General features: G+C 41.5%; 1 protein-coding gene across 2 annotated transcripts in view; it reads left to right on the forward strand.

The window, feature by feature from the left end:
* UNC13B (unc-13 homolog B) overlaps nt 1-16,316 on the forward strand; it is a 197,899-nt gene that overhangs the window by 104,286 nt on the left and 77,297 nt on the right. For both annotated transcript variants that reach the window (XM_068422034.1, XM_068422033.1), the window contains 4 exons: nt 2,387-2,433; nt 8,182-8,260; nt 9,980-10,054; nt 10,551-10,770. In XM_068422034.1, coding sequence (XP_068278135.1) covers nt 2,387-2,433; nt 8,182-8,260; nt 9,980-10,054; nt 10,551-10,770 — 421 coding nt within the window. The remainder of the gene's footprint in view (nt 1-2,386; nt 2,434-8,181; nt 8,261-9,979; nt 10,055-10,550; nt 10,771-16,316) is intronic.

Here is a 16,316-nt window from a genome sequence, read left to right on the forward strand (position 1 = left end):
TGCTTTGCTTTCAGCAGGTGATGACTCCTGTTTCCACACAGCCATCACCTGCCTTGCCCCTGCATCAATATTGTCACTTACTGAAAGCTCTTTCTTTTGTTTTGTGCTGTTGTGCCCAGATGATTTTTAATCTCCACCCTAGAGAAGCTCTTCCTCTTCTCTTGTTTTCTTTTTATTTGCATGTCTAAAAGGCTTGGCAAAAGTAATTAAAATAAATGAACAGAAATACAGTTTATCTGGACTCTTGGCAATTTTTACTTGTCATGTCTCAAAATCTGGGAGATGATGGAGATTTGTTTCCTGATCACGCTTTCTGCCCTTGCCTGCATCCACACTCACAGGCATTCTCTGTTGACTCACAGCTGCCTGTAGGAAATGGTTATTGCTCAGTTAGATAACAGCTTTGCCTGGATGATCTTCGCCTGAAAAGTGTTCTTGATGCTCTTGTGGTCTCCAGGCTGCAGTATTGCCTGTGCTATTTGTGATCTGTTAATGTCTCGGATACTGGCCGCTTACATTTAGAGTTTCTCAGATAAACTGAAAAACCTGTTGTACTAATAACCATTACCAGTAAATGTTGCTACATTTGTGTTTGCCATTTTCTGTCATTCAGTGCAGCAGAACCGACCTGTGTCACTCTCGGTCCAAGTATAAAACGTTGTTCCATTATAAGATTGCTTTGTGGCCACAGCTCTTCCAAGTGTTCAAAGGCAAAGGTAGGGATGTCCTGCCTTGTGTGCTCTGAAGGATCTGGTTGTATTTGCTTCATGAAATCTACTCTCTTGACCAGCACTTGATTAAGATCCCTCCAGCGCAAATGCAGGTGTCAGGCTGAGGGGTTTTGGAAGCACAATGTGGAGCAGACGTGTAGAGCACAATCCTTCCTGCAGAAGCCTGGATCCTGGTGTGCTGCTCGGGCTGTGGGGGAAACATGCACCTGTGCTGGACTGTGGGTCTGGGCTCCTGCCTGCTCTGCAGGCCTGTGTGATCACGTAGAAAAGCTGGAGTGTCCATTCAATTACGAAAATATGGTATTTATGCCCATTTAAAAATAAAATGATAAAAATTATGTAGTCTGTACATCTGCCCAGCCCTGGAGTTTTAGGATTAACAAATAACAAGTTTGGACTTTTGCTGCTGTACAAGTTGAGACCTTCAAATAGAAACTTGTTTTCCTTGGTTATTTCTGCTCTTCTTAGGAGACCTTGTCTGTCACCTATGAACAACCTGGGGTGGCACAGTTCACCCAAAGCGCAGGACAAAAAAAAAAAAAAAAAAATCTTTCTTTTGGGGCTGTGCTCTTTTATCTTGCATAAAACTGGAGCTTATTTCCTGGCAGATATTCCTTTACTTTGTGATGATTCTCAGGTTGTGAGCCCCATGGCTGGAAATACTTTCTTTTCCACCATGTGCAAGTTGGAACCTCTTTATACTCTTGGCAGATGTGATTATCTGGAGTTGGAGTGTTAGCTGTTAGCGGTGTGTCTTGCTTAGTCCTGTTTGAAACCAGCTTTTCTTTCAGGGAATACAGGAAGTGTATGAACTGTAAGCTGGAACAAAGAGGTTTCCAGTTATAGGTAAACCATTTTCCCCTTAGCCAAAAACTTCTGTTTCCTCCAAGTATGTTGCAAGTGTTTAAGCACTTCTCAGCTCTTATCAATTGACTGAAGATTTTCAAAGAAGCAAAACATCACTTTGTAAATACACTCCTAATACGAACATAAGAACATGGTTTGAATTCATGAATATGAATCTTCATATTTGCAGTCTGTGGTGTTTTCCCATCATACTGTGAGATCCCAGTTCACCTGCAATCATCTTGCAAGTGATGGCCCTTGTGTGACACCTGTTGGAAGTTAAATACTTGCATATGAATGGGTGGAGCTGCAATGGGACCTCCCTGCTATGGGGGCTAAAGAGTCTTTGCATTTGAACATAAACAGAGCTCACAAGTGTTTGCGCAAAGTTTCACGTTGATCAGTCATTTGTGCATTTCATACATGTGCTTTTAATTTAAAACATCTTCATTATGACCATGTTCAGGTAACTGGTGACCTGTAGTAACAGGCGCTCTCCAATAACTCATTTTTTGTTGGGTTGGAAAAAGAAAAAGTTGGTCTTCGAGACTGCCTTTTGAAAGAGGAGTTGCACTGAACAGGCTCTTCGGGTTCCAGTCCTAGGTGTTCAATGCAATCGCATAGCCTGTCTGTGTCTGTATGACTTGTCCTGAGATGTTGGTCATTGGAGGTGCTTGAATAAGCTTCTGTATGCATTTGCCTGCATGCAGTCTGATCTGTTATCCTTTCCTCAGAATATGATCTGAATACTTTTCCTGGTGTTTACAGAAACTAATTTCATATTGTTCTTTTCCCTTCCCCCATTTAAGGGTCAAGATGAGGCTGATCCATCGAAACCACCCTGGCTCAAAGGAGGGTAAGTGGTATTTTGAGACCTTGTTTCCCTCTGTTTATAATTACAGTGTAGTTTGAGGTCTGCAGTTCAACCTAAGTAAAAGCAGCACTTCTGATGTTTTTAATGCCTCTTGTCAGGAATAATCAAGTGGCATGCCTCACTTAGGGCCAGGCTGCTGCGATATTTCAGAGTCTCCTCTTAAACAGCTGGAGGTGGCCTGTGCAGCTTTTCAAGAGATCTGTGGTTAAGAGCAAGGTTATAGTTGCAGTGTATAATCTGTAAAGTGATGGTGACAAGTGCGTATGGCAGCAGTACTAAATAATCCTTACTGAGCACCACAGAGTGGTCTGGATGAAATCCTCTTTCCTGAATCAGTCACTGATGGCACCAGGGAAGGGAAAGAGTAGCTCAGAAAGATTGCTGTGTCTTTTGTTCTTAGAAGAAAAAAGTAGCTTTGGGGAAGTCTTCTGTCGTTGCAATGATTTCTGTGGTCATTGTAGTAGTCAAAACTGCAGTAACTCTGGAAATCATTGCAGTTTAAAGCAGTGATCATCGTGCCTCATTTGCACAGGTGAGAGTGAGAGGCTGTGCGTTCTCTCTGCACCATGCTACTTGCAGCAAATGAAGCAGACAAATTCTGATGGTGTGTAATTTCAGCATGACACTCTGCATAATAGGTGCCAGCATGGTAGCTTCCCCAGAATCCTCTGTGGAAAAAAAAAAGACAATGACACATTTTACAAGCTTCTAGGTTATGTGCCTTGTACGTGATTAGGGCGATACGGCTTGGTGGTGGTGCACTCATTAGGAACTGATGTAGCAGCAGATTTGCCCTGAAATCTCAGCGAGAGGTTGGCTTGCTACATGCATAAGTTAATTATTGTACTCCTGAAGGAAGCTTCCCTAAAAAAAAAATGCAAAGTTAAATCAGAGGCTTCATTATGTGGTTTTCTGCTTTTGGAGTCATTGTTCTGCTATGTTGGTATTCCCACAAAGCATCTTCAACACCTGCGGATGCGTGGAGCTGCCTAGCAACCCCGCGCTTTCCTAAGGAGCTCAGGATTCGCTGAGCAGGCTGCTGGAGAACTGGCAATTAGCAGGAGCAGAAGATAGTGATTTATTCTAAGTATAAACAACACCTTCTCCTGCTTTAACAAGGAGAAGATGTACTGAGTTTATTGGTTCACACGCACAAAATGATTTCCCAGCCTGAAAGAGGAATACATCTACAATCCTGAAATACTTAAAAATGTGTTTAGTCAATTTAAGGCAATGTTTCCCCTAGTCTGTAATTCTTTTCCCTTTCTATGTGAGCTATAACAAAACAGACTGGCTAATGTAGTTTTGAACAAAGTTTGGCTCATTCACCGTATCCCTACATGCAAGGGATTTCCAGAGAAGGTGATCGTGGGTGGTAAACCTTTCATTCCACCATTAGCCACATAGTGGCTTATTAGCCACAAAGTATGTTAAAGCACTTACGTTTGGAGTTCTTCTTTCATATGAAGATCAGAGAAGTGGCGTCCTTTAAGGAAGTAATCATCTTCTGTCATTGCAAACTATCTTTGCTGGCTTGAATTTTCCAAATTTAATGTAAGCATTGGTGTGATAAAACTTGCATTAAAAGATGAATACTTGCTTCAATCTATTGGCACTTCTAGCATGATGCAACAGTAGCTCCCTGTCTGTAATCACTGGCTTTGGAGAGACAGCTTCAAAAAAAAGTACAATTGGTATTATGGATCAGTCTCTGGGTATAATATCTCATATCTATATATTTTATTTATTAGTGAAAATCATCGTCTCATACAGAAATGCTATTCACTCTTCAATACAGTACTTCATAATAACGCTATAAATAATACATGCATTGCAGAGGAGAGTTACCCTATTATATATAAGCTACAGTGTGCACATTTGAGGCACTGTCAGTACTTCTGTCTGTGCAAACACTGTCTGTGTAATTTTGTTAAGCAAAGTAGAGATTGTGCTTGAATAAAGGGTCTGAGTTAGCTGAAAGCACAGCAAGCTTAATTTTGAAAATTAAGAATTGTTGCTGAAAATTATTATTTTTTTTTCAAATATTAACAAGCTAAAAGCAGGTCATCTGAGTGTATAACTGTCTAGCCACTAGGATACCTCTCTTCAGTGGTGAATGCAAGCACCTTTCAAATATGCTTGTTCTCTGTCAGTCTGGCTTACAACTGGTTCTGTCATAAACCTCAGTCTATCACAAATATTTTGCAACAAACCAGGTTGTAACTAGACATGTTTCTCAAGCACAATAACTTGTTTAGGCTCATCTTGAATTTATAAAACATGCAATTTAATGTTTTTCTTTCCTAGGAAATGTCAAAGTATCACAGTTTCCTTTCAATTGAATTAGAAAAAAAAAATCATTGGAAATTGTGTAGAAAAGAAGTGTAAATTCCCAGCTGTACCACTGACTTTTAGCAGGAGCATTGACTCTGGATTTTTAATTGTGACCATTTTGTTGCATCTTTTCAGCTTACAGTCTCCCTTTCTATTTTGCATATGCTTTATAATTCAAGAGATTTGACCCAAATCTTTGACCCAAAACTTACAAGTAAGCTGTATTGCAATTTAAATAATGCTGGAATTCTTGGCATCATCTGGGTGGTCTTCCATGACACCTTTTTTATCCCAAAACAGTATTGTTACTATTAGAAAGGGTTTGTAACATTAGGGCAGCACATGAAATTTCATGTTTGATCCCAGCAAGACTGTTCTTAATTCTGACAATATAAATACTTTATGTAGATATTTCTTATTTCTTGATGTGGGTCAGATTTTTTAATAGAATCATAGAACCACACAATGGTTTGGGTTGGAAGGGACCTTAAAGATCATCTAGTTCCAACCCCCCTGCCACAGGCAGGGACACCTTCCACTAGACCAGGTTGCTCAAAGCCCCATCCAACCTGCCTTGAACACTGCCAGGGAGTGGGCAGCCACAGCTTCTCTGGGCAACCTGTTCCAGTGTCTCACCACCTTCACAGCGAAGAATTTCTTCCTAATATCTAATCTAAATCTCCCCTCTTTCAGTTTAGAACCGTTCCTCCTTGTCCTATTACTCCATGCCCTTGTAAAAAGCCCCTCTCCCGCTTTCCTGTAGCCCCTTCAGGTACTGGAAGGCTGCTAGAAGGTCTCCCTGGAGCCTTCTCTTCTCCAGGCTGAACAGCCCCAACTCTCTCAGCCCGTCTTCATAGCAGAGGTGCCTCAGCTCTCTGATCATCTTCGTGGCCCTCCTCTGGACTCACTGCAAGATGTCCATGTACTTCTTCTGTTGGGGGCCCCAGAGCTGAACGAAGTACTGCAGGTGGGGTCTAATAAGCTAGAAGGGATTATTGCAGTGTAACTTGGGCAAAAAGTTTTTCTCAAGTTTTCTGCTGGAAAAGAGGGTAGCCTCTAGTAGAAACACCATGTAGCCTCGCTGTAAGGATTTCCAGTGTCGGAAAACTGTTCTCATTCTTGGCCAGAGATTCCAGTAGTTTTAACTAACTGCTGTAAGTCTCCACCTTTCTCCTGTCCGAGTTTGTCTCCCGTTCCCAGCCGAGAGGTCTAGCTGTCGCAGCCGATGGTGGGTGGTTTGTGTTCGTTGTGTAGGAGCACGGAGAGCTGCGCGCGGTGTGGATGTGACTCACGCCGCATGCAGAGCTGGCGCGGTTCGCGCAGCCACATGTGACTGCTCACCTTCCCACCAGCCTTGTTCAGCCAGCAGCAGCTGTCAGCTCAGCCGTGGCTCGGACATGTCACCTTCCTACGCCCCGTCAGAAGAGTCAATTTTACCATTACAGCACTATGGCGTGTTTCTGTATATAACGGACTTTCCCTCTGTGACACAGCCTTGTGTTGGGTTGTGCTGTCACACCCTTGTCCGTCGTAGAGCACGGGCTGCTATAACATAGGTTTGGTCATTGTTTGTTGTTTCCTGAATGGTTTTTTTTTGATTTTTGGCTCTATTGAAAGGGGATTTGAGTAGGTCCTGCTTGCCGAGGGGTGCAGGTTGCCTCTTGTCACTTACCAGCCTCACAATATTCATGGCATGTGCAAATTTGTATTGGCGGTTTGGTTTCCTAGATTGTTTTAAAGGGTAGCTCCATGTGTACCTTTTATTGCAGTAAGAACAGTTCGACCCATATTCCTCTTTCCTGTAGTTGTGGTGTCCTAAAGCATTTCAGCTGGGTGTGGTGTACCAAATCAGAAAACTACGCAGGTTAAAAGTGCCAACCAGCTTATCATGCACCTGAAAAAAGGTGTAAGCCGGCATGGTATGGGGTGAAAACAAATGACTAAGGATGGAGGCTTAGGTGACTAAGAAGGTTCATTTACAGTCTCTGTAGCCAAGAAAAAGGCCTTGGGAACCATATTCTTAGTGTTACCAAAGCATGAGAACAGCGTGGAGATGGGGAAGTTGAGTGAGACACTGATAGGAGCTGTGGATTTTGGCTGGCAGCTGGGTGTTCATTGCAGGAGGGAGTCACATTGCAGGTCTGTTCTTCAGTTCAGGGCAAATACGATAGGTGCAACAGCAGAGAAATGTGTTCTCGGTTCCCAACCTTAGCAAAAAGTTAAGGACCTACAGAGGTATGCCGTTGATTTACTTATGTCCTTTAAGCTGAATTAACAGACCTTCTTCAAGCACCGGCCTACATCCATGCAGTGTTAGCAGTGTATGGCAGGATCCAGATACAAATTATTCAGGCTGGTCTCATCAGGAAGGAAGCAAGCTGTCACGTTTTATTTCTGCAGACTCTGAGTGTTGCTGGAGTAATGACCCTTTTGCTCCATCGCCACCGCCACCAGCAAATGGCAGCTCTTGTGTGTAGAGGTCTGTATGGCTTGAAACACTGAGCACCCAACAAAAATCATCTCCTTTCTCCTCAGATGTGAGGTTTTTCCTCTAATAATTACATGGACCTCGAGGGCCAGGATTAAGTATGTTCTAGCCTAGAATCAGATGACGAGTAGCAGCATCCTGCCTCGGAGCTGATCCACTTTGACATGCTCCCTCCCAGCCACTGACATCGAGCAGGAACATCTGGATTGTTGCATGTGAAGAAGATAAACACTTAATCATTTTTAGCATTAACTTTACACTTTAAGTATAATCTGTCTGATTTTGCTTCCTCCAGTAAAGCATCCCGCCCACACCCCAACCCTAAATTAATTAAATGGAAAGAAAGAGGATGGAGAAAGACTGGAGACAGGATGTTTTCAAGTTTCCAAAGTCTTTCCTGCCATGATGCTCAATGCCAATAGTAAACTGTAAACTGAGCTCTCCCTAAGGAACAAAAGGTACTTCTGAAAGCAGAGACGTGTGGCTCAGTTACCATAGACTAAACCACGTGTGAGTTACTGCCACGGAGCTCTGGTTCTGCCATCAGGTAAGTATTTTTGCCAAAATGGTGCCCCATAGAAGCAGCAGGGATAAGGCTGCCTTCACCCACCGTGCTGGCAGCGGCGACTCTGAAGTGCTGGGTGCTCTGCAAGCACGTGCTCAGCCTACTCTAAGCTATCTCAGACCCTCAGCTCTAAGAATGGGAAAATGACCTTTTTTTTTTAGCTTGTTAACAGCTTCGGTTTATTATGAAGTTGCATTTGCTGTGAACTGATTCTTCCTGTTCTCATTGACTACAATATTAGCAAAGAGACTGATGTTTTAAGGAAGCTTTTTGCTCTTGTGCTTACTGTCTATTACTGCTGGTGAGATTTTTAATCTTCTTTTTTCCCCTCCTGAACTTCCAGGCCTGCAGGTGGTCTCTATGGCATTGATAGCATGCCCGATTTACGCAAAAAAAAGCCAATTCCACTTGTCAGTGATCTGGTAAGAGATTTTTCTTCAGCCACACAGTCATTGGTGCAATTAGCTTTACTTTTTGACATACAGCAACATTCATTGTCACTTCAAGAAGTTGAAGGTTTCTTGTTTGGTTAAATTTATTCTTAGAGTAAGGGGTTAGGAGTTGTGCTTGGAAAAATCTCAGTGAGAATGAGCTATGGTTTCATAGGCAGTTTCATTCAGTTGGCAGAATTAAGATATTTTTCATCTTCTTTTTTCCTTTTTATTTTCTACACAGAATATTTGATTATTTTTAGGCCTGCATTATTTTTAAATATTTGCCTAAAAATCACATACTTTGGGGAAAGTTACAATGTCCATGTGAGGTTTGGCTACTTGCCAGAAGGTTGGAATATCAGAGGATAGATAAACGAGTGTATGTGTTTGGATTCTTAAAGTAATTTGCAGTATTGCCAGTAGGCTTCTGCACTGAGGAAGCACAAGAACCGAGCGAGTAATGAGGACAAGTTTCATATGCTTGTGTGATATGGTGAAATAAGGCTTCTGTGGGACAAGTGATTTTCTGTTGGCTGTGTTCAGTGCATGTAGCGATTTCATACTTGGGAGATAATGCTGTAACAGCTGAAAGACCAAAGTTTCTGTATCCTGTAATTCCTGTGAAAAGATGCATGCAATTCTCTCTGCTAGCTTATGCATGGGAAGCTTAATATGTATCTTACTAACTGCTTGTATCTTAAATCTTCGCAATAATGGCATTAACTTGTGTTACTTCCTTTGTATGCTTTCATTCTCTCTCTTCACAGGCCATGGTAAGTGGAGCTAAAGACTATCCACCAAGTCTTCACCAGAAACAAAAATTATTTTACCTGATTTTCCCTCCACTTTTTTGCTTTTTATTTTGAAGCTGCAGTATTGCAGTGCAGGCATATGCAGCACTCTGTCCTGCTACATCACTGATGGAATGAACTTGTTTAGTCTGCCTTCAAACAGGATAAATCAGAGCATAAATGGAAGTTTCTGATAGGTTTTGATGATTTCAAAGCAGATGTTGCTAGCTTTAATTTCCATCTCTGCCTTCATCTAATTGGAGTGGCTTGCTGAAGAAATCCTTTGAATGCTATTGTGAGGTGCTGCAAAGGCACTGCCCTGTGCTGTCCAAGGCTGTAGAACTTAGTGTTGGCATGATGCCAAAGAGGCAGGTTTGAGGGGAAAATGCTGTTCATTGCATTCAGTGATGGCCAATGAATGTGATACACCAGCACATTCAAACCTGTGCTCCCAACCCAGTCTGTTCTTTTTTTTTTAACCTCTTTATTTGTAACTCTTTCACTGTCCTGTTTGGGGGTGTCGTGTATGTTGTAAAACTGATGAAATAATCTCCTTTTGGCTATAAATAAGGTTAGAGATAGAAGAGTGAGACCTAATAGCAGAATTACCATTGCTACCAGAACAGAGAAGTGGAGATGTGAACCCAGGTTTCGTTGACAGTTCTTACCGGAGAAACAAATAAAAATTCACCAGAGTAACACTGGTTGTGGGCAGATGGAAACAATTTGGAGACCTTTCAGAGTATGCATTTGACTCTTCTGAGATGTGAGCTATCATTTAAGAAACCAGCTGGAATGTAATAGACTGCTGGTTTGGTGTCTGGGATGACAAAGGCCCTTTGTCACATCTTTGGGCATGTAGTGGCAATGCATTTCTGAGTGTTGGTGGTGAATAACAAACTTTCTTCCTTCTTAGTCACTGGTTCAGTCCCGGAAAGCCGGAATTACCTCAGCAATGGCCACTAGAACATCTCTCAAAGATGAAGAGCTGGTAAGTGGGAGGGTTGCTTGGCTCCTGTTAACTTTTAGTAAGCAAATTAAGGGAATTTGGCTCTCTGGGATGCAGAACCAGCTTCACAGATATCTAAAAATATAGATGCAAAGCTTCTTGTATCATTTGTTTAAAGAAACCAAACATGTAAAAAAATAACATTTAATGTGTCAATATGATCCTGAAAAATGTAATCTTGCATTTCCTTCTGTGCTATCTACTGTGGGGGACAGTGTGTGAAACTTGCTTTATGCAAGATATTCCTCATCCACATACCTTTTCTTCCATCTCCTCCAATTTTTTAAATGCCTGGAGAAACATTTTTGGAAGGGTGTCCTCTTCTGCTGCTTGTAAAAGTTTGATAAATTTGGCTACATCAAATGTGTACGTTTATTGCACTGCTCATGCCTTTTCCCTTAAAACTCATGCGTTAACCAGCAACAATAGGTTCACTTACCTTCCTGGATGTTGCTTTATGTGGTCTCTTGTCTTTCAGAAATCTCATGTCTATAAGAAGACCTTGCAAGCCTTAATTTACCCCATCTCTTGTACAACCCCGCACAACTTTGAAGTATGGACAGCCACAACTCCTACCTACTGCTACGAATGTGAGGGGCTGCTGTGGGGTATTGCACGACAGGGAATGCGCTGCGGTGAATGTGGAGTCAAGTGCCATGAGAAGTGCCAAGACTTGCTCAACGCTGACTGCTTACAGAGTGAGTAGTGGCCAGTGGAGTGCGGCTGTTCCAAAAGTGTTACCAGAGCTTTCTTAAATGAATAGGTGATACCACATTGATCAGTGAAGCTGCATTCATTGAAACGACTGCGTGTTTTCTGAAAAGGTGCCATTGGGCTTAAGCCTACCTTCATCACCCTGTGGACACAGACAGCTCCACTGAAGCAGAAGAACGACTTTGCAGCATTGTGCTTGATGTGCTTTAAAAGAAGGTTTAATTCTTTACTCTTTCACATCTGTTTGGTTTTAAGCCATGTGATGTTTAATCTCTCTCAGTGTCATCTTAGGTGGTGTATTTACTACCATATCTTGCATGGAAGAGAGCCAGTGGGCTGGGTGAATAGGGTACTAGGCTGGATATTCTGGCTTTTGTTCTGTCCCTCCTGCCCTCGTATCGCAGTCAGGTTGCTTGTTTTAACCATCAGCCTGTTTTACTGTTTTAAGCTCTTCAGAGCAGCGCTGAGTTCCTGCTTAGGGCTTAGAGTCCATGGACTTAGCTTGGATTCTCTGTACCAAGTGCAGATTGGCAAGGTATTTTGTCTCTTTAACAGTAGAGTCTCATGGCTGAATTGCTTTAGAGACCTGGGGCTGAGCCAGCACAGATGATGGGTCAGATAGGAAGGTGATGTTTGAGTGTATGGGCAGTATTTCATCATCCTACTAGCATTTCTGTTTATTTTGCTGTTTTTTTCTGCAGTGTTAAAAACCTAAGTCCTCTCTTCAAAGAAAAGCTCTTCAAAGAGCTGTGACTATGCAAAATAAATGAGACCTTATACAAACAATGGAGAAGTTTAAAAGGGATTTGATTAAAGATGGGGGGGGAAAGAGAGGAAAAAAAGTATTAATTTGGGCATGGTCAGGTTATTTTTATTTGCTTGTAAAACAGTTTCTGGATTTGGTCTTAAATTTATGTTCCTGCTTGAGAGCAAAATATCTTAGTGTAAATGGAACAGAAATTTCTGCCATATGTGTTAAATCTTGAGTAGGAAGATGGGGCTGTTTCTGTTCACTCTTGATTTTCTTGGTGTTCCAGCTTGATGGACTAAGACTAAGGAATCAGACAAGTCTGTGAACTATAAACAGGCTTACTGCAAATCTGTGTCATTGATTACAGGAATATAAAGAGTCAAATCTTGTATCTGCCTCAGGCTGTAGTTGTTTGGGAAAGCCAGACTGGATGATCCAGGAAGGGATACCAGCAAATCACAGGTCATTTGTTTTTCTTATGGCTTGAGACCCCAAATGGACGTTGTTTAGGCTTGTATTTTTGATGTGTGCAGGGTTTTAAATAAGTCATAGTTAGGACTGGGGCTATTTGCAATGGCTTATTTATCAGACACAGCCGATACTGGTGAAAGATCTCTGTTCCTCCTCAGTTGCTTATCATTTCTACATTTGTCTTTGAGGGTTGCAAAGTGATCTTTATGGCATTTGAGCAATTGCATCATTGGCACCTTGGCTTTGTTGTAACCATTTTGTGACTAAGCAAAGAGCTGCTGTGTTACAGTTGGTTCAGGAGAATGTAGTTAAGTCATAACTCAGTTTTCTGTCAAAACCTGTTATGAAGGGTCGGTTAGATTCAGGATAACTGTATTTGTTTCTGGAGTTCACCAGAACCCTGTACTGACTGGTGATTTTCCATATTTGAGATGAAAAGCTGCTGATACATACATCTAGGCTTGATTCAGATGCATGTCCAAGATGTTATAATGTTGCAATGGAGTTGTGGTATCTCAATATGGGGAAAATGCTATGGAGAGCAGAGGAGGACTGGGTTTGCACCAGCAGCAGTGAGGAGACAGGCACAAAGCTGTTGTAGAAAGCAGAGGTCATGAAGTCGAAAACAACAGAAGGAAAACTAAATTTAAGAACTAGCTAATGACTACAAGAAAATATATTCCTGTAGAGGAAAGCTGTGGCTATCCATGTTCAAGAAGGGATACTTCAGACTGGGATGGGTACTGGAGAGAGTTCAAGGGTAATGGAAGAAATACGAGAATGTCTTGAGAGAGGATGGTATGAGTTTGTTAATCTTTCAAAAGAGAGGCCTGGCAGTGTGAGACAGGAGAAGGACAGGAACGATGCTGTTTCAAAAAAAGTAAAAATAGCCACACTAGGTCTGTCCCCATAGAATGTTTCCAAAGGGATGTTGTGGAGCCCAAGGCGGAGGTGTAAGACATGTGCGTGTAGAGCTCCTATGACTCTGCTTTACTCTTGCAGCTATCCATGGCTTAAAGCCTTTCCGAGCAGCAGATGCCATGTTTAATAGCAGTGATGGCTCTGTGAATTGGTTTAATCCTTGTTTGAACCTGTTTATGCCTGAACTATGTTGGGGAAGAGGGAGATAAACAGCAGGGAGGACAATGGTCTGTATAAGCTTACTGTTTACAAAAGAAAAAATGGAATAAATTTGCTGTAAGAAAATTAAAAGTGGAAGTAGAAGACAACTTCAATGATGAGAACAGGGAGTCTCTGGAACAGCCTCTGAAGAATAACCATGGGGGCAGGTTTTCTAATCTCTGGTTGGAATTAAATGAATTTATGCAACGGGCTGTGGGATGTGATGATGGCAATAGAAGCAACAACTGGAAACAACTCTACTTTTCATATATGGTTTTATATGTATGGCTTTAGATAAGAACTTGTTATTTTATTCACGGGATTGCAGATGTTTGCTTTGCACATTCACTTTCAAAATGTAAACACCAGACACTTCAGCATGCAGAGTTAAAGAAACAGAGAGGAAACAACTGAGAGTACACGGGGCTTAAAGCTTGTAAAGCATGTAGAAAGGTAAAACCCAACCAAACAAATACTTTATTTACTGAGTGATTTGAAAGCTGCCCAGCATCAGAACAGGGAAGATAAAGAGACTGTGAGCAGGGGGTGTGTGAGGGGACCCAGTATGAGTGTGGTGGGTATCATTATCTGGGGTAGAGATGTAAAGAAAACTGAAGATCACAAATGTGTAATTAAAAGACAGAGGAGACAGAGGAAAGATAGTGCTGGGACATTAAGAAAATGGTGAGGCCGGTGTGTGGATGTGCTGCTGGGTTGTGAAAACAAACATTATCAATACTAGAAATCTACTAAAAGGCTTTTTCATGCAACTATGTTCTTTGCTTTGGCATGCTCATGCTAAAGTCCTTCTAACTGGAACCCACCAGGCCAGAAGAAAATGGAAAAATTAAATTAATTTTCATATATGTTTGAAGAACACAGTGCTTGAGGAATGAGAAACGGGGTTTCTGGAGCAAGCGACAGTTAGAGTTCCAATAAATTCAAGACTGAACTTTCTTGTATACTGAACTCAGGAGAGGTTTCTTTCTAACAGAAGCTTTATAGTTGTTGCTGTTAAAGAAAAAAACATTCTCAGGACATATCTTCACTTAGGTCTATTTAAGCATTCCAGAAAATGTTACATTGGAGTAAAATGAATTTTCAGGCTGGTAACAAATACAATTCTGTTGATTATACCTTGATGCTTCAGAATACATCTTCACTTCAGTCTGTGTAATTCTTCCAGAAAATGTTGCATTGGAGTAAAATGAATTTACAGGCTGGTCACAAACACAGTTGCATTGTCTATGCCTTGAAATTTTGTGTAGACACCTGGGATTTTATTCCTTAGAATCAGAATGTGCTGTTTATCTGTCTTCTATCCTTCACTGCCTTTCTGTGGGAAATAATAATCTCTTTCCCCAAGTCTGTTAGAATTAAATTTTATTATTTCTACTGAGGGTGTATTTATTACCCTCCATATTTTGAAGAAACTGGGTATCTGATACAGTCAACAAATGTGTGGGACTGCAGTGACAAAATACTCAAATTCAGCAACGCTTAGTTGCAATTTGAAACAAAATCCATTTGCAGACTGGTTCAACAGGACTGTTCCATGAATTGGCAATGTCTGAAGTGCAGTAAACTGCGATCAGTTGTGGCATGTGTACTGCAGCCATCTGGTTTATGGTGCTGTTGGCACCAGGTTGTTTCTCCGAGAGGATGTTTCTCTACTGTAGGTACTTAGAAGATATTAGGCTGATGATGGGCGCTTACCGTTTTATCATAAGCTCATAAATACTTGCTCAAGGGAAGATGCTGTCTTCTTAGCCTCCTGCTGTTTTTGGAAGTACTTGAAATCTCTGCTACATGGGTACACTTCCTTTCTTACTTGGCTGAAAATGGATGAAGGGATATTCTTTAAAATCCTGTACCATGCAAAGCTTTTGGAACAAGAGAGCTTTTATCTCTTGCTCTGAGCACTGGTGTAGTACTAACTAAAATACAATGGGTTGGGTGCTGTTGGCGTCAGAGGGAGAGTAAACTTGAGGATGGATGTGTAGGATACCAAGAAATGGATGCAGAGAAGTAGGAAAAATTATGAAGAGGGTGGAAGGGAAAGACATTATGCTAGCAAGATCATAGTACGAGGGACCTGTACAGTTCTGGGCTACCATTTGAAAAGCCATAGTAATCCCCTTCTGCAAGCGTCTTTTTTTTTTTTTTCTTGTTTTTTTTTTGTAGTGATGCTAATCTAGACCTTGGTATACTACAGTTAAACCTGAGAAAAGAAATGTCCCTGGGATATCAGAATTTGGTCCTCTGGAGATCTTGAAAATGAGGAAATGAGATCTCAAGCTACTGTTGAACATGAAATCTGTGTTGTGAGTGTGCTTAGCCAGGTGTCTTCATTTGCTTCTTTATGGTGTACTGGAGCAACAAACCTTGGAGAACGTCACATGAGCTATCAGGGCTGCATTACTGAATGCCCTACTTTTGGTGCTGTTTTGGCTCCTGGGGTCTTGGTTTGCCTCTGGAGTTGTTCAGTGCTTGTTGCTTTTTGGATGAGAAACATGCACTCTGAATTCAGAGGCTGCAGTCCAGAGACCAGCTCTGTGAGTGGACTGTTAGTGAGACCGATTAAGTCACTCTGGTGATAATCGTCTTGGCTTTTGGGTCGAATGGTGATTAGACACCATGGTGATGAACACTTGTTTGCTCCCAGAATCCTATGTAGGAACATGCTTGCACAGAAGAAGGAAGGATACCTTTATTTGAAACTTGAATATCTATTTTAAGTTTCAGGAATATATAATTTCTAAGCATTATCCGCCTACTGAACAGCTGTCTTCTATCCTGCCAGTGTTGCTTTCTTGACTTTTTCCTGTTAAAGCATAAGATAACAGCACTGGTGGTTTACTAATAGCTGTATCAATACAATTCCCAATATAGACGTATTTGCATTCGATTTCCAGTCATAAATTGACTCATAATTCAGTCTGAGAGAGGAAGAGAGAAGGAAAGCCCGGTACCATTTGTATGATACTGTACACAGTACTTGTATATTCCCATGCCTTTCTATTGCCTTTTACAAGACTACTTGGAAAAACATCCACTGGCCAAAACCTTCCTTTTGTAGCTGAGTAAATACGATCCGAGTCCACAGCAGGAAAAGCACCTTCTGCCATCCAGTATAGTGACATGCTTTGGGTTTATATCACATACATTATAGATAATTAGTCCCGC

The sequence above is a fragment of the Nyctibius grandis genome, chromosome Z (genome assembly GCF_013368605.1).
Source record: "Nyctibius grandis isolate bNycGra1 chromosome Z, bNycGra1.pri, whole genome shotgun sequence".
Lineage (NCBI taxonomy): Eukaryota > Metazoa > Chordata > Aves > Nyctibiiformes > Nyctibiidae > Nyctibius > Nyctibius grandis.